This window comes from Sorex fumeus, unplaced genomic scaffold (assembly GCF_029834395.1).
Source record: "Sorex fumeus unplaced genomic scaffold, SorFum_2.1 ptg000005l, whole genome shotgun sequence".
NCBI lineage: Eukaryota > Metazoa > Chordata > Mammalia > Eulipotyphla > Soricidae > Sorex > Sorex fumeus.
Genome location: NW_026606062.1, coordinates 10,720,467 through 10,743,440, shown reverse-complemented (window position 1 = coordinate 10,743,440; position 22,974 = coordinate 10,720,467). Strand labels below are relative to the sequence as shown.

Below are 22,974 nucleotides of genomic sequence, written 5' to 3'. Positions count from 1 at the left end.
CTTCTATCAGCTCGCCTCAAATAAAATAAGGCCCTAGGATCTCTCAGTTCGACAGAGTTTGGGGGCTGTTGTCTGTCTTGAATTAAATGTGACTTTCTCCACACTCGCTTTATTATTTATTTTTTTCCAGTCGCTCTCTTCTCTTGGTGGTACATGTTCTATAGAAATTTTATACCATTGAGAAATATGTGGATTCAATTTTTAAAAGAATGATGTCTTCTGTTCCCTGGCTGAGAACCATAAAAATCCATTACCTCAAATCTGAGAAATGTTTTCAATTGAATATATTTTCCACTCTATCACTAATTAAGATACTGTCTACTCCTTTGAAACGTTCCTTTTCCCATTATTTCATTTTTATGACATCATGCCAGTGCGTGAACCACCGACTTATCTGATCAAAACCGTATTTTGTCTCTCGACGGAAAGATATCTCGCAGGGGGAACTGGAATCGGAGCAGGCCGCCTTGGGATGCCTCGAATTCCTGACCAAATGTTTCTTTTACCGTGGGTATGGACATTTTTTTTTCACGTCGCCATTTTAAATATTTATATTCTGAAATCTACGCAGGAAAATAAATAGCCCTCGAAAAACCATGCGCGGCGATTTTAATTGGCAGAGCCAGTGGAGTGGTTCGCGTGAAGGGGAACTTAATGAATGCAATACATTTCGTTCTCTGCCTCCCTTTGAAATAATTTGTCCTGCAGTCGCGGCCATCATATATTTTATGTCCCCCCGAAGCTATCAATGTTTGCATTATAATAAGAAAGGGGGGTGGGGGACAGTGTGGACGAGGACGGCTGAGGGAGACCGTCCCTTTGAAATGCATCCGCCCGGTCTCAGCAGTGCCGAAAGGGAGGGAACGTCCTGCAGTCTTCATTTTTTAATCAATCCCTTATTTTCATATCAGCAAGTCGCCCCAAAGCAGGAGAGTGGCTTTCGGGCGGGCCACCGTGAGGCCCCTCCTTAGAGCAGGGATGCGGCCTGGGTCCCCGCGGGCGGCTGTCACTGCTGCTGACGCCCCCAGAAAGCGGGCGAGAGAAGCCTCAGATGACTCCACTCCTGCCCGGGCTCAGGGGACACCGGGGTTCCAGGGTCGGACCCACGAGGTGCAGGGCCAGCGCCTCCCCCGGCCCCCGGGGCCACACTCTCGTTTCCTCCAGAACCCCAAAGCCCACTCGCTCACCTGGGCCGGTCCGTCCGTCCCCTGCCTCCCGAGGCTGATTCCTTCCAGAAACAGCAGGTTCTCAAAAGGACAGATTTGCCATGACACGGTGGGTGGCGGCAGCCGTCGTCGGGCTTCGCTCTGATTTTACTTTGCTAACGGAAAAGGCGGGGCAGCCCTGCGTGTCCCTGCAGAAACTGCATTTCAGAAACGAGCCTGGCTCCAACCAGCCGTGGAGGGCTCACTCTGCATGCAGTGTCCACCACGGACCAAGCCTCGAGGCCTGAGCCCAGAGACGGGGTCTTACTCCTCTCGCTCAGGAGAGCCTCCCTGGGGATCTCGGCGCTCTCCGAAGGGGCCAGCAGGGGTCACGGGCACCAGGGCCAGGCGCCCCAGTGACAGTGACTCATACTCGAGCACCAGCCTGCGGGCGAGAACTGCTCTGCGTCCCAGCATTTTCAGACATGTCCGCGGGTTTCGAAATCACCGGTGCCTTGGCCCCAGCTCCTTGCTGCCCAGATGGACGATCTGGGAATCAGCTGCAGAAGGACAATGTCAGCGGGCAGGCGGGGTGGCAGGGTCGCGTCCAGTGGGTGGGGGGAGAGAAAGCTGGTGGCACCCGCGTCCTCTCTGCGCCGGCACCATGGTGTTGATCCCGGGATGGGTGAAAGGCTCCTGGGCAGAGCCAGGAGGCCAGACTGGAGGAGGGAACTCGCCCCGGCAGCTTCTGAAGGGTGGAGGAGGAGTCACTGTGTTTGCTTCTGGCCGGCGGGAACTTGCCATGCTGAGACACCCAGGCCTTATGCGAGTATTGTTTTCCTGGTCCCGGGGTCACACCCGGCAGTGCTGGGCCCGGGGTTCCCCGACTCGGTTCTACCTGTGTTATCTTTAAGGTTTGGCGTTTTGTCGCTTGGCGACGTCTCCAGGGAGGAGGAAGGACCTGGGGGCTGGCGGGTGGGGGACACACTCCTTCCCGCCCCTCCCTCCTGGGGGTCACCTGGCCTCTCTCCAGGGCCCCCCACGGCATCTCAGGGTCCAGCAGTAGCACGTGCAGGGCTCGCTGCCCCCCCCCCCGGAGCCGGCCCACGTGGGACCCCCTCCCCGTCTGCCCCTTCCAGGGAACTGTGAGCTGGGGGTGGGGGACCGGGTGCCCTTGGGCTCTGCAGACCGAGTGATGCCTCGCTCAGAGGTTCCGAGGCCAGAAGTGGACTGCAGGGAGTGTGGACGGGCCCGGGCAGCCCCTCCGGACCTCAGCGCTGCCCCTGTGAAGCTCAGGCTCAGGTGCTCACAAGCCTCAGAAGGTTGCTGAAGGCCCAGGGGTCCGCCCGCTCGGACGGTGAAGCTCAGTGTGCCCTGGGGCAGCCAGGCAGGGGAACGGGCCGTGCCGGCCCCACTGCCCAGAGCACTCGAGCTGGCCCCTTGCAAGGCGCCGGAGCAGCGGGTGGTGAAATGTTAAAGGGACGTTTCCACAAGGACGGCCCACGGGAGTGTCTTATTAGAAAATAGATTTGGTACCTAAGTTCTCTGAAAAAGAAAAAGTGAGTCTAGAACATTTGGGGTCTTTATTTTCTTAAAGAAATTTTTGGCCTTTAAAACTTGCTGCCTTTCAGCTCAGATAGAGCAGGGAGCACCGAATAAAGGGTGTTGGGAGGGTCCTCCCAGGATGGGAGATGCACCCTGAAAGTAGACTATAGACCGAGCATGATTGCCACTCAAGGCCTCTCTTGCAAACCACAGCACCCAAAAGGAGAGAGAGAACAGAGGGGAATGCCCTGCCACAGAGGCAGGGTGGGATGGGGGGACGGAGGGTGGGAGGGATGCTGGGACCCGTGGTGGTGGAGGATGGGCGCTGGTGGAGGGGTGGGTGTTTGATCATTGTATAATTGAAACCCAAGCACGAAAGTTTGTAAGTCTACAACCGTACCTCATGGTGTCTCACTAATAAAAATTAAGAAAAAAACACCTTTTCGGATGAAGATACCTCATAGTGGCGAGAGGCTACAGAACCCAGGAGGTTGATGCTAAGGTCACAGAGGCTGGTACCTTGGGGCGGACCCCACTTCCTGGCTGTGTGGCTCTAGGCAAGTTCCCTGCCCTCTCTGAGCCTCTGTTTCCTCATCATGTAAAACAGGACCGAGAAATGATACCCGCACACACGTAAAGCTATTCGGAAGAATAAGTTAGTTCCTCTTTATAAGCTACATGAAATACCACCTTGCTCGAAGTAGGAGCAACTGTGTTTTATTTTGAAACACTCGAATGAAGTAGAACCTCAGAGAGGCTGCCAGCTCAGAGCTAGTGCCGTGGGTGAGGCGTTTGCGCACACGACCAGGCCCCTTCTGCCCCTGACCAGGGTCCCCGACACAGGGGCACAGTCCCGATGGCTGACCACTGCATGCGGTCAGCCCCCACTCGGCCCGTCCCTTGTCGCCACGGTTCCTCGGAGGAGATGCGTCAGGACACAGCCGGAAACACAGACACGGGACTTGGAAGTGAGGCGATGGGACAGAATGACTTCTCGCGATCAGCTGTGCCCCCTCCAGCCCCTGCGCGGGAGAGGGGGTGGGGGGGGCAGGAGGGGACACAGCATGACCTGTGAGGGGACAGGATGTGCGAGGGGGCAGGAGGGCAGGAGGGGACAGGCTCTGTGACGTGGTGACGCTCTGCTCAGAGCTGCTGCCGCCGACTCCTCCCGGTCCAGGGGTCCGTCACTGTGTCCCCCCCGGCAGTGTCACTGCCTTTGGGAACAAAGAAGCCCCCACCCCACCCCCCCCCCGGGCCCGGAGCAGAAACTCCCCGCTGCCCCGCCACCGTGGCGACTGATGGATGGAACGGGCAAATGTCCATTTTATCTCTCTAATTTGCGCGGATTGTTGAAGACAAGCCCATCAAACATTAGATAAGCATTTTAAGTTAATGGGCCGTGGGGTCCTGCCTCGCCGCGGCCCCCGAGTCCCCGTCCCTGTCCTCTCCTTCCCCGAGACATCAATTATTAATATGTATATTTTCGCTGACAAGAGACCCTCGCGCTGCGCGTAGATTTTGTTATCCGGTTCCGGGTCATTAGCTGCAGAAAGCTGGTAAATAGAATGGTTTATTCACACGGGAAGCCTTCATTAAGATGCATTATTCGCCGGCTGATGCAGTTCCGTGGCGGCGCCATTATCGGGTGCTCTCTTCCCCTTTAATATTCATAATTTACTTTTAAATGAGTTGCTGCTTCGAGGGCGAGAGACAGAGTTGGAGGCTGCGTGCCCCGAGTTGACCAAGAGGACAGGACGCTGGGCTTGGAGGGCCCGGGAGAGGGTCTGGCCTGCAGGGGTGGTCAGGAGAGACCCACCCCCTAGGGATGGTCCCCGCTGAGAGCCACGCTGGGACGAGCATGTGTTGGCTGCATGGCACAGGGCAGACCCCCCACAGCCCCTCCAGCCCAGGGAGAAACAGGGAAAGGATTAGGGGGCACCATAGTTGGCAGCTGCCTCACGAGCAGGGGAGAAGGCGGCTGGGACGGAGAAGGGGTCACTGAGTCAATGATGGTTGGAGGGATCGCTCGGGATGGGAGATGTGTGCTGAAGTTAGATCAAGGACCAAACGTGATGGCCTCTCGGTATCTGTATTGCAAACCATCGTGCTCCAAAGAAGAGAGAGAGGATGGGGGAGATTGTCTGCCATGGAGGCAGGGGGAGGGCTGGGAAGGGGGTGTATGCTGGGGACATTGGTGGTGGGGAATGTGCACCGGTGGAGGGATGGGTGTTGGATCATTGTATGACTGAAACTCAAACATGAAAGCTTTGTAACTGCATCTCATGGTGATTCGATAAAAAATAATTAAAAAAAAAAGAATTGGGGGGCACCATGCCAATGAACGGGGGTTAGGAGCCAGGGGTGCCTGCCACCTCAGAGATCGTGGGTGCAGCACCCATGGGTGATGGTGTTATGGTGAGCCATCCGCCAAATCATTTTAGGGACATGGATATACAGGAAGGAGCCCATGGAAATAGTGGCAGTGCGCGTCTGGGACAGGACCCGGCCGCCCCTGGGTGATGGGTGCGAATGGATCAAGGGAGGCAGAAGCACAACTTAGGGGCCCAGCGAGACCTGAGACTCAGCCGGGCCTGAGGGGGCACCCATTGGCAGCAGGCTGGCCACTGTGACGGGGGTGGGGCAGGAGCAGCACCTTCTGGCTACAACTGGCCAAAGGGACACTAGGCAGGCAGCGATGGGCTGTAAGCGCTTCCTCCGCACAGCCGGTCAAGGCAGGAGAGGAAGGAGCCGCCTGCAGGTGATAGGTGACTTCCTGGAGGGATTCAGTGAAATCTCTGTCTTTGAAACGAGATAGATGGCAAGCATCAAAATGGAAGGCTGAGAGTAGACTATAGGCCGAACATGATTGCCACTCATTGACTCTCTTGCAAACCACAGAACCCAAAAGGAGAGAGAGAACAAAAGGGAATGTCCTGCCACAGAGGCAGGGTGGGATGGGGAGGGATGGGGGGTGGGAAGGATACTGGGACCCGTGGTGGTGGAGGATGGGCGCTGGTGGAGGGATGGGTACTTGATCATTGTATAACTGAAACCCAAGCACAAAAATTTGTAAGTCTGCAACTGTACCTCATGGTGTCTCACTAATAAAAATTAAAAAAATAAAAATGGAAGGCAGGGCAGAGAGCGAGGTCAGTCCCAGCCCGGGGCTTTTAGCAGTGTGTTTTGTTTTGTTTTGTTTTCAAATGAATGTAGTTTTCAGATTCACTTGTAAAGTCATTTTAGGTTTTTTTTTCCTCCATCGTGAAAGGCATGAGTGCGTCCTTCTAGTCACCTGAGACAAAGGGCCCTTTCCCTCGTTTTCCTCAGGCAGGTTTTCCTAGGTGCTAGAGTGACTTTGGTCACTGAGTGCCTGTGGTATTCCTGTGTAATCTCCATCGCCATCCTGGCTTCAAGCTGAGAAGTCGGGCCCAGAGGTTCCAAGGAAAGAGAGGGAGAGAGGGAGAGGGAGAGAGAGAAGGGAGGGAGGGAGAAGGGAGGGAGGGAGGGAGGAAAAGAGAGAGGGAGGGAGAGAGAGGGAGAGGGAGAAAGGGAGAGACAAGAAGAAAGAGAGAGAGAGAGAACCCCCTGAGTTCTCCTCCAAGAAGCGGGCTCCTTCAGAGTAGAGAAGGCAAAGTCCATGTCCCTGGCTAAGAGGCAGCCCCTTCCCCAGGGTGGGCAAATGCGTAGGTAACTGATGTAGGTCACCGATGTAGGTAATTGCATTCCCAGGAGATGAGATACGAGCGTGCACACCGTAGACAGCCCAGCATCTCAGAACCAGGGAGGAGGAAGTGAGTGGCAGAGCCAGGCCTGATGGGGACGCGAGCGCCCCCACCCTGTCCCTGAAAGGGGCCCAGAGTCGCCGCCTGGGTGCACAGCTGTGTGGCTTTGGGGAAGTGAATGTGCCTCTCTGGCTCCGTGTCTTCCAGTGGTCATGACCTCGAGTCCAGGGACTAGTGTGTGCGGGGCGAGAAGTTGTTTCTGTGGCCTGCGTCCTTCCTCCCCCGCCCTCCTGGGTGGCTTTACTCTCCCCTTCCTTCATTCCCTCTCCACCTCGTCACACCATTCAGACTTCCGGTGTGTGAACGGCCTTCTTCTCTTCCAGTAATACTTTATCCACTAAAGCACAGTCAGCACCAGAGCTGGGCCGTGGTCTGATTTCCAGAACCTTCTCTAGAGCTTCAAGTTTTATCAGGCCCAGATAATCGCTAGGCTCACCTGAGATTTCCCCAGTCTGCTAGCTAGCTTCTCGTTCGACCCCCGAGGTGGCATTGGCAGCCTGGATTGTTTTTTTTAAAAGTGCTCCAGAATTTTAAGGATGAAGGAGTCCTTTAAAGATATTTTTGGCAAAAATAACTCACCAGTAAAACTGAGATGATGTGAACATCTAAAAGTTTCCCACAAACCAGCATCTATAAAACACATGAAAGGAGCAAATCTAGAATAAGAAACAATACCAGGAAAAGAATCTTTTAAGTGTTCAAGAAAAAAAAACCAACAGTAATGACCCTCCTTAAAATTCTGCGTCAACTCACATAATTAATGGGCTTTGAAAAGGCACGTTGGCTCTGAGAACTCTCTCAGGCATGCGAGAATGGGCAGGGACGAGGCGGAAAACATTAAAGTTCAGTTAGGAAAGATCAGTCCTGATAGTGGGACGTTTGATTAAATTTCGGGGCTGAGAAAGGAAAAAAATTCAAACTCAAGGAGGGTTGGGAGGTAGGACAGTGAGTCGGCCGCCGCCTTGCACGGGTCAATCCCGACTCCCCTGGGATCCCCGAGCCCACCAGGAGTGACCCTGGGGCGCAGAGCCAGGAAGCAGCCCTGAGCACTGGGCGTGGCCCCCAGCAAGCAGACATCAAGGCACCTACCCCATGGGGTCCCCATGCCCGTGGACCCTCCACTCCGTCCCACCCAGATGCGCTTTTCAGACCTGGGTGTGGAGCATCGGAGACTGTCTGGCGGGAACAGCTTCTCCAACGGAGGATTTTTTTTTTTTTTTTAGTTTCCACTTTCAGTTTAAAATGTGAAGGTTTGGGGCTGGAGCAATAGCACAGCGGGGAGGGCGTTTGCCTTGCACGCGGCCGACTCGGGTTCGATTCCCAGCATCCCATATGGTCCCCTGAGCACTGCCAGGAGTAATTCCAGAGTGCATGAGCCAGGAGGAACCCCTGTGCAAAGCCAGGTTGTGACCCAAAAAGCAATGAATAAATAAATAAATAAATAAATAAAATGTGAATGTTAAAAATGGACTCTAACAATCCCATTGGGGTCGTCGGGGGGGGGGGGGGCGGGGGGGCTGCTGGCTTTTGGCTGGGCCCTCCGTGGTCATCGGGAAGGCCGTTCGGAAGCTGCCCCCGGCCAGGCCAGACCGTTCGGAAGGGAGCACGCGAGGATGGGCTTCAGCAAAGCGAAACCCGCGTAGGAATGAGGAAGGGCGTGGGCGGACATCAGAACCTCCCGCCCTCGGGGCCATCGCAAGAGAAAACTAAGTTGGGGGATGGGCAGGGGGAACCTTCTCGGTCACCCCGCGCCCAGGGGTCCTCACCGCGAGGGAAGGCCCGTCACTGTCCCCTTATGGACCGTCCGGCGTTATTTCCTGCACTCGGAAGCCAGGTTTGAGGCGGGAGCCACGGGCTGCCCCCAGGGGCCGAGGTCCCTGACCTGCAGGAGGGCTGAGGGCCACCGTCTGTGTGTAGGACTCCAGGGCCCCCCGACTCGGCTCCAGCCAGCCCCGAGCCTTGTGCTGCCTCCAGGGCCCCCTGCCCTCCCTCTGTGTGTGGGGGGACGTGGGGGGGACTCTCTTGAGCTGCTGCAGGGCTCACTCAGTCCCAGACACTCAGCACTCTCAGGCCCTCCCGGCCGGGACCACCTCGTGGGAAGGAAGGTTCGTGAGCCGGACGCCGGTGAAAGGCAGGGAGCAGAGAGTGACCGAGGAAGCTTCGGGGAGACCCCGGCTCTGCACTCAGGGGTAGCCCGTGACCTGCCCGCTGCGGCATCGGGAGGCCGTGTGCATGAAGCCCCCCACAGCCCGACATTTATTACACCCTGGCTAGGAAGACGGACGCACACGCCTGCAGGAAAATAACGTGTGTGGCTACTCCTTGCACACGCCACAAGCCACTGAGTCTCAGAGGATAGTCGAATCCTTGTCTGTTTTTATGTTTGGGGGGCACATCTGGCAGTGCTCAGGGCCTACTCCAGGCTCTGTGCTCGGAGATCACTCCTGGCAGTGCTCAGGGCTTACTCCAGTCTCTGTGCTCAGAGATCACTCCTGGCGGTGCTCAGGGCTGACTCCAGTCTCTGTGCTCAGAGATCACTCCTGGCAGTGCTCAGGGCTGACTCCTGGCTCTGTGTTCGGAGATCACTCCTGGTGGTGCTCAGGGCTGACTCCTGGCTCTGTGCTCGGAGATCACTCCTGGCAGTGCTCAGGGCTGACTCCAGGCTCTGTGCTCAGAGATCACTCCTGGCAGTGCTCAGGGCTTACTCCAGGCTCTGTGCTCAGAGATCACTCCTGGCAGTGCTCAGGGCTGACTCCTGGCTCTGTGCTCGGAGATCACTCCTGGCGGTGCTCAGGGCTGACTCCAGGCTCTGTGCTCAGAGATCACTCCTGGCAGTGCTCAGGGCTGACTCCTGGCTCTGTGCTCGGAGATCACTCCTGGCAGTGCTCAGGGCTGACTCCTGGCTCTGTGCTCGGAGATCACTCCTGGTGGTGCTCAGGGCTGACTCCTGGCTCTGTGCTCGGAGATCACTCCTGGCAGTGCTCAGGGCTGACTCCTGGCTCTGTGCTCGGAGATCACTCCTGGCAGTGCTCAGGGCTTACTCCAGGCTCTGTGCTCAGAGATCACTCCTGGCGGGGCTCGGGTGTGGGGAACATAGCTTGTGTTGGCCATGAGCGAGGTGGGTGCCCTCCCTGCTGTACTGTCTTCCTGGCCCCGAGCAGAGTGAAGTCCCCATGACAGGGACAGGCCGCCATGCTCCCCGGCCCTGGTGCCTTTTGCCCTGTTCCCTCCGTCACTCCCAGCCGACTGACACTCGCGTGTGCACTAAGATGAGGGCAGAGCTTGGCGTCCGTGCCACGCTGAAATTCGTTTGTCCGTTTTAAGATCGGCCCGAGCAAACTAGTTCTTTGTGCTTTTCCATTTTTATGCATTTCATTTGCATGAAGCAGTTCACGATAGTTCATTGCAGAAAATATTCCAGCACCAAACCCACCGCCGAGCACCTTCCCACCACAATAAGAGGGGAGTGTGTGAAGGTTGTTGGATTTCATTCTGGGGCCGTTTAAGCCCAACTAGGAGAGACTACAAACACGTATGTGAAAACCAAACAGATGTGTGCTACTTTTGGGACGTGAGTGGGCCAGCGTAGAAGGGGTCAGGACATTTGGTGCTGTTCTCTTCGGGAACTTTGTTGTATAGTCCCTGGATCTTGGCCGTTGATGGGATTACATGACGCTGGCGGCAGTTTGCGGGTGTGACTGCCAGGCTACCGGAACACTGGGGAGCAGGAGGGAGGAGGCCCAGTCCCAACCCAAGCGGGCTTGGAGATCTCAGTCACGGGTCCTGCGTACCTGGGTTTTCCTGCTGGTTCCCTCTTGGGTGAGGCTTGTCCGGGTGTGGAGAGTGGCCTTGAGCGAGGCTGTGGCTGGGTTCTGGACGTTTTTGGCTGCCAGGGTTCTGCTTGGGGAGGGGAGAGAGGCTCAACCCACCCCCCCTCCTCCATGGGGCCCCGGTGAAGACAGCCTGGCACAGGGTCGGGACATTCTGCCAGACGAGTTCTTCAATAGTGGTTTGTGACGACCCCGTCTCTGGCGCTGTCCCCTGTTCTCGACACAGGCGGGACTCGGACGTTCACCTGCCTTAGTTTCTCCGTCAATTTCTTGAGTCTAGACTCAGCCGGAAGCCAAGCCCCAGCCAGAACACTCGGTGCTTCTGGAGTCTGCGTGTTTCTAGAGTCGAGGTCTGGAACCTGCCCCCCACCTCGAAGGAGCACTGTGGGAAGAGCAGCATGTCATGCCTGGCTGTCCTCAGCCAAGGCTTCGTGCTGGACAGCACGCGTGACAGGCCACACCCGGCCACCGGCCACCCCAGCAGAGCTGCTGCCCCCCCTTGCCCGACCTCGGGGGTGGACACCGTCATGGGTCCCTCTCCTCCTGGCTGGCTCTGCTCAGCGCAACACTGGTCACAGCCAACAGGCGGGTTTATGGTGTCTCAGCATCAGGACGGAGCGACAGCTCAGTGGGGAGGGCGTTTGCCTTGCACACGGCCGACCCGGGTTCGATTCCCAGCATCCCATATGGTCCCCTGAGCATCACCAGGAGTGATTCCTGAGGGCAGAGCCAGGAGTCACCCCTGAGCATCGCTGGGTGTGTCCCAAAAAGAAAAAAAAAACACAGTGTCTCAGCATCAAGACACAAGCAACATCACTGACATGGGGAGATGTGTTCTAGGTAAAATTCTGTAAAAGTGATTCAGGGGGGCAGCGAGGCAGTGAGACCATGCTCTTGCCTTAGTCGCCATGACCCAGGCCCTGCTCACAGCCCCGATGTTCCCCCCGACCTCAGTGGCACCTCCAGAGATGGTCGAGTGAGAGCTTGACAGCGGGCAGGGTGCTGGCTTTCCAAGTGGCTGGCCAGGGTTCGATCTCTGGCAGTCCAGAGGATTCCCGAGCATAGCAGGAACAATCCCTGAGCACTGAGCCGGGAGTCAGTCCTGAGCACAGAGCCAGGAGTCAGCCCTGAGCACAGAACCAGGAGTGAGCCTTGAGCACTGCCAGGCACAGCTCACGAACCCAAACCCGAGACCGATGGGGAGGGTCCGTGTGCTCGGACTGGGCTCACAGGCGCCCCCTACTGCTGTACTGCCCCACCCTCCCACCCCACCCCTGAGGCTGGTGCTGATGAGAATCCCTGTCTCCATGGCAACCCATGACCTTCTCACAGCAGCCGGGCAGGGAGGTGGCCAGGCTGAGCAGGGCTGGCTTGGGGGGGTTTAAACACAGGCCGGGGGTCGAGCTTCATCTTTCTGCCCCCGCACACGCCCATCACCCGGGGGATCCCCCCTTTGCAATTGTACGCTCTGTTCTCCCACCCATCAGTAAGGTTGGGAAACACCCTGCCTGGCGGGAAGTGTCTTTCCCGAACCCAGACGGCTGCCTCTGTCCCAGCGGGTTCTGGTGTTATGTCCCGGGGGAGTTTCGCTGGCACGTTGACCAGACCAGACGCAAGGCCCCTTTATCGCTAGCTTGAGCTAGGGTCCGAGTCTCATCCAACACAGTAGAGTCCTTTTTTTAAAATTTTTATTAGTGAGACACCATGAGGTACTGTTGTAGACTTACAAATTTTTGTGCTTGGGTTTCAATTATACAATGATCAAACACCCATCCCTCCACCAGTGCCCATTTCCCACCACCACGGGTCCCAGTATCCCTCCCACCCCCCATCCCCCCATCCCACCCTGCCTCTGTGGCAGGGCATTCCCTTTTGTTCTCTCTCTCCTATTGGGTGTTGTGGTTTGCAAAAGAGGCAATGGGTGGCAATCATGTTCGGTCTATAGTCTACTTTCAGCATGCTTCTTCCATCCTGGGAGGATCCTCCCAACACCCTTTACTTGGTGCTCCCTTCTCTGTCTGAGCTGCCTTTACCCCTAGAGTGTGCAGCTGGCCTCTAAGCCATGGAGTGAACAACCTGGTATTTACCAAAGCTGTTCTTGGGTCTTAGTCTCCTATTTTGTTACTTTATGTTCCCCAGATGAATGCAGTCTTTCTATGTCTGTCCCTCTCTTTCTGACTCATTTCGCTTAGCATGATACTTTCCATGCAGTACCACTTGTATGTACATTTCATGACTTCGTCTTTTCTAACAGCTACATAGTACTCCATCAACACAGTAGAGTCTTGACAAGGACCCCGACTCCGAATTCTATGCAGTTTACATAGAGTTTGGTTACATAACAGCATTTTTCTAGGAACGGGCGATATGTTTCCCATTCTGGTCCCTGTCCGGTCCCATGACTCCATGCCCTGGGCCCTCTCTCCTTGGCTGGACGCCCCTGCCTGTGCCCCCTACTCTGATAGGCTGCTGCCACGAGGCGGCTTCTCTGCCCAGGGTGAGATCGTTCTCTGAGAAGTCGGGACTTTCTGACGGGGGAAACCGAGCCTTAGGCCTGCTGGGTTTCGGTCTGAGAGTGGAGCCTGTCAGCCTCGCGCTGCGGGTGTGTGCCGTGGGCTTCGGGCCCTTGGCGCTGTCAGGGTCCCCCCATCGCAGCCCCCCCCGCTCCCGCTTCTGTTTCCAGATGCCGCCGCCCCTGTTCAACAAGGTCAGCCCGACGGTGGAGCAGGCGGAGAAGGTGCGCTCGCAGCGGGACGAGACGCAGGGCCGGCACGAGGCCGACTACCAGAACGCGCTGGTGTCCATCAAGGACGACCTGAAACTCGTGGAGGGACCCGACATCAAGGAGAACCTGCAGGACCAGATCCGACACTGGTTCATCGAATGCAGGTGACCCGCGGGGCCGGGCCCGGCGAGTCTGGGGGGAGGGGCAGGTGGAGAGTCGTGGCCAGGGGCTAGAATACGCAGCCACGGGCAGCGGGGCTGGCCGGTTCCTGGGGTGCAGAGCCTTCGGGTCCTGGCGTTTTGCAGGAGCTCGGGCGGGACCCGGGCCTCTGGGTTCATTGGTGTTTGTGGAGCGGCCTCCACCTCTGACCGGGCCTGGTCCACGGGCCGGCTGACCCCCCCAGAGCCAGTGTGGGGCAGGGACAGAGGTGAGACGCAGCCCTGCAGCTTGGGCGCCCAGAGAGCCACGACTGTCCCCACCTGCAAAAGCAATGGTGACGTCCCAGGTGTTCTCCAGCCCCTAAGGATCAGGGTGACCTGCACCAGCCAGCACTGTCGAGTGAGCCTCGTGGACGCTTCTTTGTCTGGACGCATCGGGTCCAGCCTAGACGCCCATGGGTGACCTTCATCCTGTGTCATCACACGCCGTTTCCTTCACAATAGTGGGTGCTGTAGCAAGGCTGCCGGGAGGACTCTGCCTTTCAGTGTAGACACCCAGTGATAAAATTCTGGGGTGTTTTTGTTTGCTTGTTTGTTTTAATCCACCCCTCTCGGAAAGCCTGGCAAGCTACCGAGAGTATCTCACCCGCACGGCAAAACCTGGTAAGCTCCCCGTGACGTATTCGAGATGCCAAACACAGTAACAACAAGTCTCACGATGGAGACGTTACTGGGCCCGCTCAAGCAAATCGATGAACAACGGGAGGACAGTGACAGTGACTGTGATCGTGAGACAGACAGCTTACAAAGTTGCTCGTGACTGAGTTTCAGTCATACTGGTTTTTTTTTTTAATTCAAAATCTATTAGATTTATGACCTTTTGAAGAAACGTTGTCAGGGAGGTTTGGCAGAAAATCGGGAACATTTTAATGGGAGGAAAATTAACGTGAGAATTTGGCATTCATTCGCCCTGAGAATGGCAGAGAGGTGAGAGAGAGGAGAGTTAGTGCGAGGACCGTGTGTCACCGGTACGCCCGGAACCTTCTCAGATCACGCGTTTGGAACACGCGCAGCTGTCCTGTGCCTGCCGGGCGCTAACACAGCCGTGGAGATACACGGAGAAGCGTCTCCCTGGCGGCGCGTTCCAGTGTCTTGGCCCCAGGGAGGGTATTGGGCTGGAGAGACGTGTGGGCTGAGACCCTCCCTCCCACGCACCCAGCCCAGTCCCAGCCGGGCACCCAGCGGGGCCCCTTGAGCCCCAGGTACGCGCCCAAACTCCCGACCCCGCATTTGGTACCGCTCTGTTCTCTGCCTGCCCCGCCGTGGGCCTGAGGGTGCTGAGCTCGGCGGCTCCTACTGTACGGGCCTCTCTGGGCCGCTCCAGGCCAGCGATGTCATCGTCAGCTCTTACGGGCCTCTGCTTGGGGGCTGGCTACACCTGGGCAGGTGTGTGCGCTGGTGTGGGGGTGAGTGCGGGTGGGGGTGCGGGGGTGTGTGTGTGGGCGTGGGGGTATGCGCGTAGCTGTCTGTGCAGGTGTGCGTGTGGTGTGTGCGAGTGGGTGTGCAGGGGGATGTGTGATTGTGCAGGTGTGTGGGTGGGTGTGGCTATGTGTACAGGTATGGGGGGATTTGTGTGTAGCTGTGTGTGTGTGTGGCTACCTGTGGAGGTGTGAGTGTGAGGCAGTGAAGGGGTATGAGGGGTGTGCAGGTGAGTGCAAAGGGGTGTGAGTGTAACCCTCCGTCGCCCCTCCCTTCCCCTTCCCCTCCCCCGCCCTCTCCCCCTCCACTCCTCCCCCCTCCTCTCTCTCTCCTGGCCAGCTGAGCCCAGGGACCCTCCTGCCTGTCCCCCAGCTCCCTCTGTCCCTTCCCAGCCCTTCTCTCGGGCCTGAGGCGATGGTCACCCCACCGGGTGCTGCTGCATGGCCTGGCCGGGCCGGCTTCCCTGTGGTCTCTGCCCCTCCTGTCGCCCTCCATGCGACTCCTGCAGCCGTGCACTCCTGCATGTCCACTGCCCGAGGCCTCCACTCACTCCCCCCGGGCACAGCGAGGCCAGTCCTGGGACCCTTGGCCCGGTTGGCCACTGGGCACTGTCGCTCCCCCTGGACACCCCATGTGGAGGGGCCGTCTGGGCTGGCTGTGACCATCGGGACGTCTCCCGCGGTGGCGTGTTCCAAGGGCGCCGTGGACATCGCTTGGGGTGTGACTCAAGCCTCTTCCCGGGGAGGGGAGGGGACCGTCCGCCTGTGCGTCCACCCTCACTCCTAGGACTATCCTTCTGGAGCGCGGGGCCTCTGGACTGTGCGTTTTCTCCCCGCGTATGTGGAGTCATTTGAGACCCCCCGATGGCTGTGGGCAAGGACCCAGGCATGCACCCTCCCGGGACACGGGAGCAGAACCCAGAGGCCGCACGGCCCTGCCTGCCACCTTGCGCTAGCGGCCCCTCACTCCCAAGACACCACGAGGACACTGCCACGGGGACTCTGGTCATAAGACTCTGGCCACGAAGACTCTGGCCACTGAGACTCTGGCCATGAAGGCTGATCACTAAATCTCTCGTCACAAAGACTCTGGTCATAGGACTCTGGCCACGAAGACGCTGATCACGAAAACTCTCGTCGCAAAGACTCTGGTGATAGGACTCTCGCCACAAAGACTCTGGCCACTGAGACTCTGGCCATGAAGGCTGATCACTAAATCTCTCGTCACAAAGACTCTGGTGATAGGACTCTCGTCACGAAGACTCTGGTCACTGAGACTCTCAAAGGAGGACAGCAGCGATGTGGAAAAGCCGACAGAGACGCTGAGAGGCGTCAGCCCCCCCCCCCCCACCTCCCGTCTGGGTGAAGGACCCAGAGACAGAGCCACGTGCAGTCAGGGGATGGGGGACCCGCCCTGGCCTCCGGGGGTCATGGGCCCTGGTGCCGCCTCTTCCCCGTGAGGCCTAGCCCGCCTTGGAGTGACCGTCCTGCCCTGCACAACCCCCTCCCCCCATCTGGAGGCCACCCCAGCAGCTCCCAGGGGTGCACGGATGCCCCACAGAGAGCAGCCCCGCGGCCTCGTTTTGAAGTGAGGGGAGGCCGAGGGCCAAGTTATTTTCACCATCAGACACACTGACCTGCTGGACGCTGAGAAAGGCCTTTCTCTGGCGTTCCTGAGCCGAAGACGAATAAAAAGCAAATATTGTCTTTTGAAACATGAAGCGTCATCAGTCCTTGGGATGGATTCCCACAGGACTCACAGGGACAGTTGTGAAAATGACCTCCAACCGCACGCGGCCAGCACCGCAGAGCCCCCCCAAACCCTGGCGCCCCACCCCGGGGGGACCCCGAGCACAGCTTCAAAAACAAACAAAGATTTACCTCCAAGCTCCGACTAATGGGCGCCCCCACAATTTAGAATCCAGATCCTTCGCTTTCCCTATCAGGACACGTGTCTTCTGAGCCCATTTTAAACGCCTTTGGAGGAAGCAGTTTTTCCCAGCGTTTTCCAAAGGAACATCCGCTCCGCAAAGAGCCTTGGTGAGATCAAGGAGCATTTACGAAGCGAAGAACAATCATCTATAATTAGAGACCGCCGCTGTGAAACTTTCTGGTAATTTTCCTCCCAGTCTTTCTCTCACACAGATATTTTCGTTACAGATTTATAAGTTCCTGTTTCTAGTTCTTCAAAATAATAATAACAGCGGGTTTTCCCAGGTCCTTGAAATATGTCCTCGAAGATGCTCGCAACGGTTCTTGGACTTGGCTCTGGCCGGGACGTGATAGCTCCAAAGTGATTCTCTCTATTTATTTGGTGTGTGTGTGTGTGTGTGTGTGTGTGTGTGTGTGTGTGTGTGTATGCTTTCTGCCTCATGAGAGAGAGGTGGAGAGCCCAGTGTGTGTGTGTGTGTGTGTGTGTGTGTGTGTGTGTATGCTTTCTGCCTCATGAGAGAGAGGTGGAGAGCCCAGTGTGTGTGTGTGTGTGTGTGTGTGTGTGTGTGTATGCTTTCTGCCTCATGAGAGAGAGGTGGAGAGCCCAGTGTGTGTGTGTGTGTGTGTGTGTGTGTGTGTATGCTTTCTGCCTCATGAGAGAGAGGTGGAGAGCCCAGTGTGTGTGTGTGTGTGTGTGTGTGTGTGTATGCTTTCTGCCTCATGAGAGAGAGGTGGAGAGCCCAGTGTGTGTGTGTGTGTGTGTGTGTGTGTGTGTGTGTGTGTGTGTATGCTTTCTGCCTCATGAGAGAGAGGTGGAGAGCCCAGTGTGTGTGTGTGTGTGTGTGTGTGTGTGTGTGCGCGCGCGCGTGCACATGCTTTCTGTCTAACGGGAGGAGAGGGGAGCCCAGGTCCCTCGCTTCCTTCCTTCCCTTCCGTTCCAGGGTCTTTTTCCTTCCCTCTGCAATGGCTTCTTCCAAGGGGTCTTCAGAAAATTGTTCCTGCATCACCCATACTAAGTCTCGTTGCTGATGGTTGCAAGTTTATACCCGGGCTTAAAATGCACCTTTACTTTAAAAGAAAATGAGCTATGGGAAAGTGGGGTGGAGAGAGAGAGAGACAGAGACAGAGAGAGACAGAGACAGAGACACAGAAACACAGCAAGAGACAGAGAGACAGGGAGAGGGACAGACAGAGGGAGAAGGAGAGCGAGGGAGACAGAGAAGAGATAACGCATGTCTCGGGCTCATCCACTGTGTGCTGGTTTCACACAGAAACAACCTGTGTGCACTGTGACGGGGAGAGAGCGGGGGGGGGGGGGAGGGGTGGAGAGAGAGAGGGAAAGAGAAAGAGGGAAGGGGAAGGAGAGGAGAGAGGGAGAGACGCAGAGACAGAGACCAGAGAGGCAGCAGGGCAGCACAGATGCTGAGAGTGGAGAGAGTGATGCCCGCAGGCCCGGCCCCCTCGGACCCCACGAGGGGGTCATGCCTGTGGGCTCAGGGCCCCAGGCTTCCCCACTGCCCTGTCGCTTGGGCTGCCTCTTCTGGAGTCCTGAGCCAGCGAGTGTGTGACCGACAAGAGCCGGGAGAGACTGAAGGATGCAGGACAGCAGGGCAGGAGGGGCCGGGGGTCCTGTGTCCCTCCCTGAGATGGGGACCCAGCGCAGATAGGGGAGGGGGGAGGGGTCCCACCCCGAGCGACAGGGCAGTGGGGAGGCCACTTACCTGACACATGACTGGCCAGGTCCCGTCCCGGGCACCCCACCCGGCCCCCAAGAAGCACCAGGAGTGATGCTGAGTGCAGGGCCAGGAGGCAGCCCTGAGCACCGCAGGGTGCGGCCCCCATAGTGCTCGTAAAGTCGCCACCAACGGGAGCCCCTGAGGCCCCCGTAACCCGCAGCTCCTGCTACTGACCGGGGATGCTCTGGGACTCGGGGAGCCTCGGGCCGACCGGCCGCGCCCCCAGTGGGGACGTCGTGGGTTCCTTGTGCCCAGCCTCCCCGCGCCAGCCGCGCCCGCGGGCCACGTCCAGCCCCCTCCAGGGCTGGCTGTCGGGGAGTTGGTGGACGAGGTGACACCTCCATGTGAGCGGAGAGCCGCTGCCGTAGGAGCGATTTATGAGGCTGTGACACTAATGAAGTGGGGGTGACGGGGCGGCAGACCCCTAGACCCCCGTGCGGCCGTTTCTCATACCGATCAGTCTCCGCCGGGGGAAGGCCTGGGGGGACCCACTGAAGGAGGGGCAGGCCCGGGGGGGGGGGCGGCATGGGTCTCGGTTGCTGCCGAGTGCTCCCCGTCACTCCCTTCCACGTTCGGGGGGACCCTTGACATCGCACAGAGTGTGGGGAGTGGGGGCAGCTAGCAAATGCTTTGCCGGAGGGAAGGAGCGGGTTTGACCCCGGCATTGGCAGAGGCCGTTCCTGCGCCGTCAGAAGTCGGCCCAGCCCCCCTCTCGCCCCCCCTCCCCCCCCACACACACCAGCTGGGCCCGGGATTCAGAGTTCCCGGGGCGGAACCTTGGACTTCAGATGCTTATCGTTTTAATTGTCAAACATAAACCAAAGTCAACTGCGCCTTTGTGGTTTAGGAGAGAAGCAAGCCAGGACCCCCACGGCTGGGGGTGGGGGGGTGGAGGTTTGGCTCAGAGGATGCTTATCCAGGGTCCAGAGTCCCTGGTACTACCACCCTACTGCACAGCCGGGCCCCCGGTGCGTCCTCCCGCCTCTCCGTGGTCCCCTGAATCAGCTGCACACGATGGGAACACGGGCCGTGCAGGCCTGGGGGTCCGGTCCTGCTCAAAGCCCTGTTTGGACCAGCCTGGACGAGCCAGGCCAGGTTCCTCAGCAGGAAGGGGCCAGCGCGGCCGGAGCCCCCAGGGGGCAGGGCTGTGGGTGGGGGCGTGGGATAAGGACTTGTCTCTGAACACGCGGGTGCGGGTGTTGTGAAAACTGCCGAGTGTGCGGGCACGATTCCTCCACCCGTCAGCAGACAGGAAAGGAGGGTCCAGGGCGCGGCGTCCCCCAGAGCCGAGGACTTGGGCTGGAGTGGGCTCCACGCTGCCGTGCCATCGCCCTCTGCTCAGACCTTGTGGCCTTGGAATCTCAGCAAGGAGCTGGGGGGGGGGGGGCGGCCCCCCTGTCTTGCTGTCACCACAGGCCCCGTGGCTTCCTTCACGATTACCTACTTACTCCACGGGTCCGGGGTTGGGGACCTCGTAGCTGGGGGATCCCTCCACCAGGAGTCTCACCTGCTGTCAGGTGCTGCGGGGGACCAGGGTCCCGTTGGATCCCGTTGGCTCCCACTGCCCTGTTCCCCGATGGCTGTGGGCTGGAGCCAGCCCAGCTTCTCGTCAGGCAGCCTCGGGACCGAGGGGTTGTGAAAGCAGAGAGCTGGAGGTGTCAGGCGTGAGCATGGCATCCCGAGGGCCCGGGCGGGTGGGGACCAGTGGCTCTCAAAGGGGCTCAGAGGGCCCAGGGTCACCCCCGACCCAGAGCAGAGCTGGGAGTACTCGTGCTGCCAACAAGCCCCCTCCAAGATGTCCCGGGTGTGGGTTTAACTTTATTTTCATTTATTTATTTGTTGTTGTTGTTTTGGCTGGAGCGATAGCACAGCGGGTCGGGCGTTTGCCTTACAAGTGGCCAACATGGCCGACCCGAGTTCGATTCCTCTGCCCCTCTCGGAGAGCCCGGCAAGCTACCGAGAGTATCTCGCCCGCACGGCAGAGCCTGGCAAGCTCCCCGTGACGTATTCGATATGCCAGACACAGTAACAACAAAGTCTCCAGTGGAGACGTTACTGGGCCCGCTCGAGCAAATCGATGATCAACGGGAGGGCCTTTACCTTTACCTTTTACCTTTATTGTAATAAATATATATTGTAATCTTTTTCTGGGCTGGAGCGATAGCATAGCGGGTAGGGCTTTTGCCTTGCGTGCGGCGGACCCAGCTGACCCGGGTTCAATTCCTCCACCTCTCTCAGAGAGCCCAGCAAGCTACCGAGAGTATCTCGCCCGCACGGCAGAGCCTGGCAAGCTCCCCGTGACGTATTCGATATGCCAAACACAGTAACAACAAGTCTCACGATGGAGACGTTACTGGGCCTGCTCGAGCAAATCGATGAACAACGAACAGGAGGACACTGCTACAGTGCACTTGTTTTTTTCCAAGAGCTTATTCTTTTTGAATCCCTGTGAGATGGAGCCGTTCAAAGCTGTCCATGATTGGGCTTCAGTCCTACGGTGTCCCAACACCCATCACGTCCCCAGGGCACATTTCCCAGCACCAGTGACCCCAGGTGGCCTCCCTTCACCTGCCTCCAGCCTGCCTGTCTTTCCCTCTCTCTGTCTCTGTCTCTGTCTCTCTGTCTCTCTCTCTCTCTCCCCGCCCCCCTCCCCTTTGGGCATTGTGGTTGCAACACACGCAACATGTTATCATGTGTGTATCCCTTTACCTACTTTTAACACTCAGATCTTGTCCAGCGCGATATTCCCCGCTATCATTGTCGTTCTGGTCCTTCTCTATCTTCTCCACTCTCCGTCCCGCACACACTCGGGTAGACTCCAGCCACTGACCAGTCCTCCTGGCCTTTGTTTTCCCTGACCTTGGGTATTAGTCTTCTACTATATATATTTTTATATGCCACAATTGAAGGCAGACCCGAATCCATAAGGCACGTGGAGGAAAAGGTCGGCAAAACCCTCCGCAACATTGAAGCTAAAGGTATCTTCAAAGATGAAATGCTGCTGTTCCCGGCTCGTCCTTCACGCCCTCCCAAGATCACGAGTTGCCCCCCACGAGTGGCTCTCCGGCACGGCCATGGCTCCAGAGCCACAGAAACCAATCTCATAATTATCTGGCTCTCAGCAGAAATACTTCCAGGCTTAATAAGTAAAATACCAGAAATCCAAAATCATGTGGCCGCTGTTGCGGCCACGCGACATCATTTGATTCTTGTGACCAGCTGTAGAAAACAAATTATTTCACAATGCCTTTTCAGCATGTCTGACTGGGGGGTGTAAACTCTAAATAATTATGGTGCATCTTTTGTCGGAACAGTGAATGTAATCAAAGTAGATAGAGTGTTAACTAGAATTCATCTGCCTCACAGGCATTGGGAGGGTTGGGAGGGGAGGTTTATTGGGGTTCTTGGTGGTGAAAAATAAGTATTGGTGAAGGGAAACATGTTTGATGATTGCGTGGCCGAGACTTAAACCTGAAATCTTTGTAGCTTTTCCCACAGTGATTCAATTTAAAAAAAAAAAAAAGATGAAACGCCGCTGACCAAGCAGGCAGAGTCAAAGATAAACAAATGGGACCACGTTAAACTAAGAAGAAATGGTGCACCCCAGAAGAAATGGTGACCGAGATACAGAGACAGCTACAGAGTGGGAAGGGTTACTCACCCAAACTCTGCTGATAGGGGCTAATAGCAAAGATCTGCAAGGCACTGGTTGAGCTTTGCAAGAAAACATCTGGGGTGCATTTTGTTGCGCCTTTGAGTGGGTCTGGGAAGGGGAGTGAGCGTGCGGACCCTTCCGGCAGTGTGGGATGTGCGTGCGTGGCCCTGTGGCCTGTGGTATTTCTCTCTCACTTGTTTGTGCTTCTCTGCCTTATTTCAGGGAGGGGTTCAGGGTTCCCTCACGGCATTTCTCTCCAGAAATGGGAATTGCCAAATGGTGGAAAAATTCAATATGATGGACATTGATAAGGCCGACCGGTCATTTCTACCGTGCAGAAATACCATCTGACAATATTTTATTTTATTTTTTTTTTGCTTTTTGGGTCACACCTGGCGATGCACTGGGGTGGTTCCTCCTGGTTCTGCACTCAGGAATCACCCCTGGCGGTGCTCAGGGGACGACATGGGATGCTGGGAATCGAACCCGGTTCGGCTGCACGCAAGGCAAACACCCTGCACGAGAGCAAGGAAGTGAGGGTGAGATACTCAGAGAATGGCCCCGAGTACTTTTTTATTCATCAACGACGGACCAAATGTGAGGAGGAGGAGGAGGAGGGGGAGGGGGAGGGGGGAGGAGGAGGGGGAGGAGGAGGAGGAGGAAGAGGAGGAGGAGGAGGAGGAGGGTGGGAGAAGCGTTGTGTTTCTGGTTAAGTGGGAAAAGGACGTGTCTGCCGTGTAATTTATAGAGATGACGCGGTTTCAATTAAACTCCCAACAGGATTATTTATCGGACTTGGAAACGTAATTATTAAAGTCATTAGGATTAAACTTAGAAGATAAGGAAAATAGGAAGGACAAATGGCCCTTGCGTGTTCGGGAATATTATAAAAAATAAATAAATAAATGCGGTCCATGCATTATCCTGACCCAGAAGCACCAGCATAGATCAGAGAAACAAATCCGAGCACCCTGCGCCTGCCACGCAC

At 57.0% G+C, this 22,974-nt stretch overlaps 1 protein-coding gene across 1 annotated transcript in view; it reads left to right on the top strand.

The window, feature by feature from the left end:
* IQCA1 (IQ motif containing with AAA domain 1) overlaps positions 1-22,974 on the top strand; it is a 106,898-nt gene that overhangs the window by 31,658 nt on the left and 52,266 nt on the right. Inside the window, exon 6 of the mRNA XM_056121563.1 lies at positions 12,986-13,191. Within this exon, the coding sequence (XP_055977538.1) occupies positions 12,986-13,191 (206 nt within the window). The remainder of the gene's footprint in view (positions 1-12,985; positions 13,192-22,974) is intronic.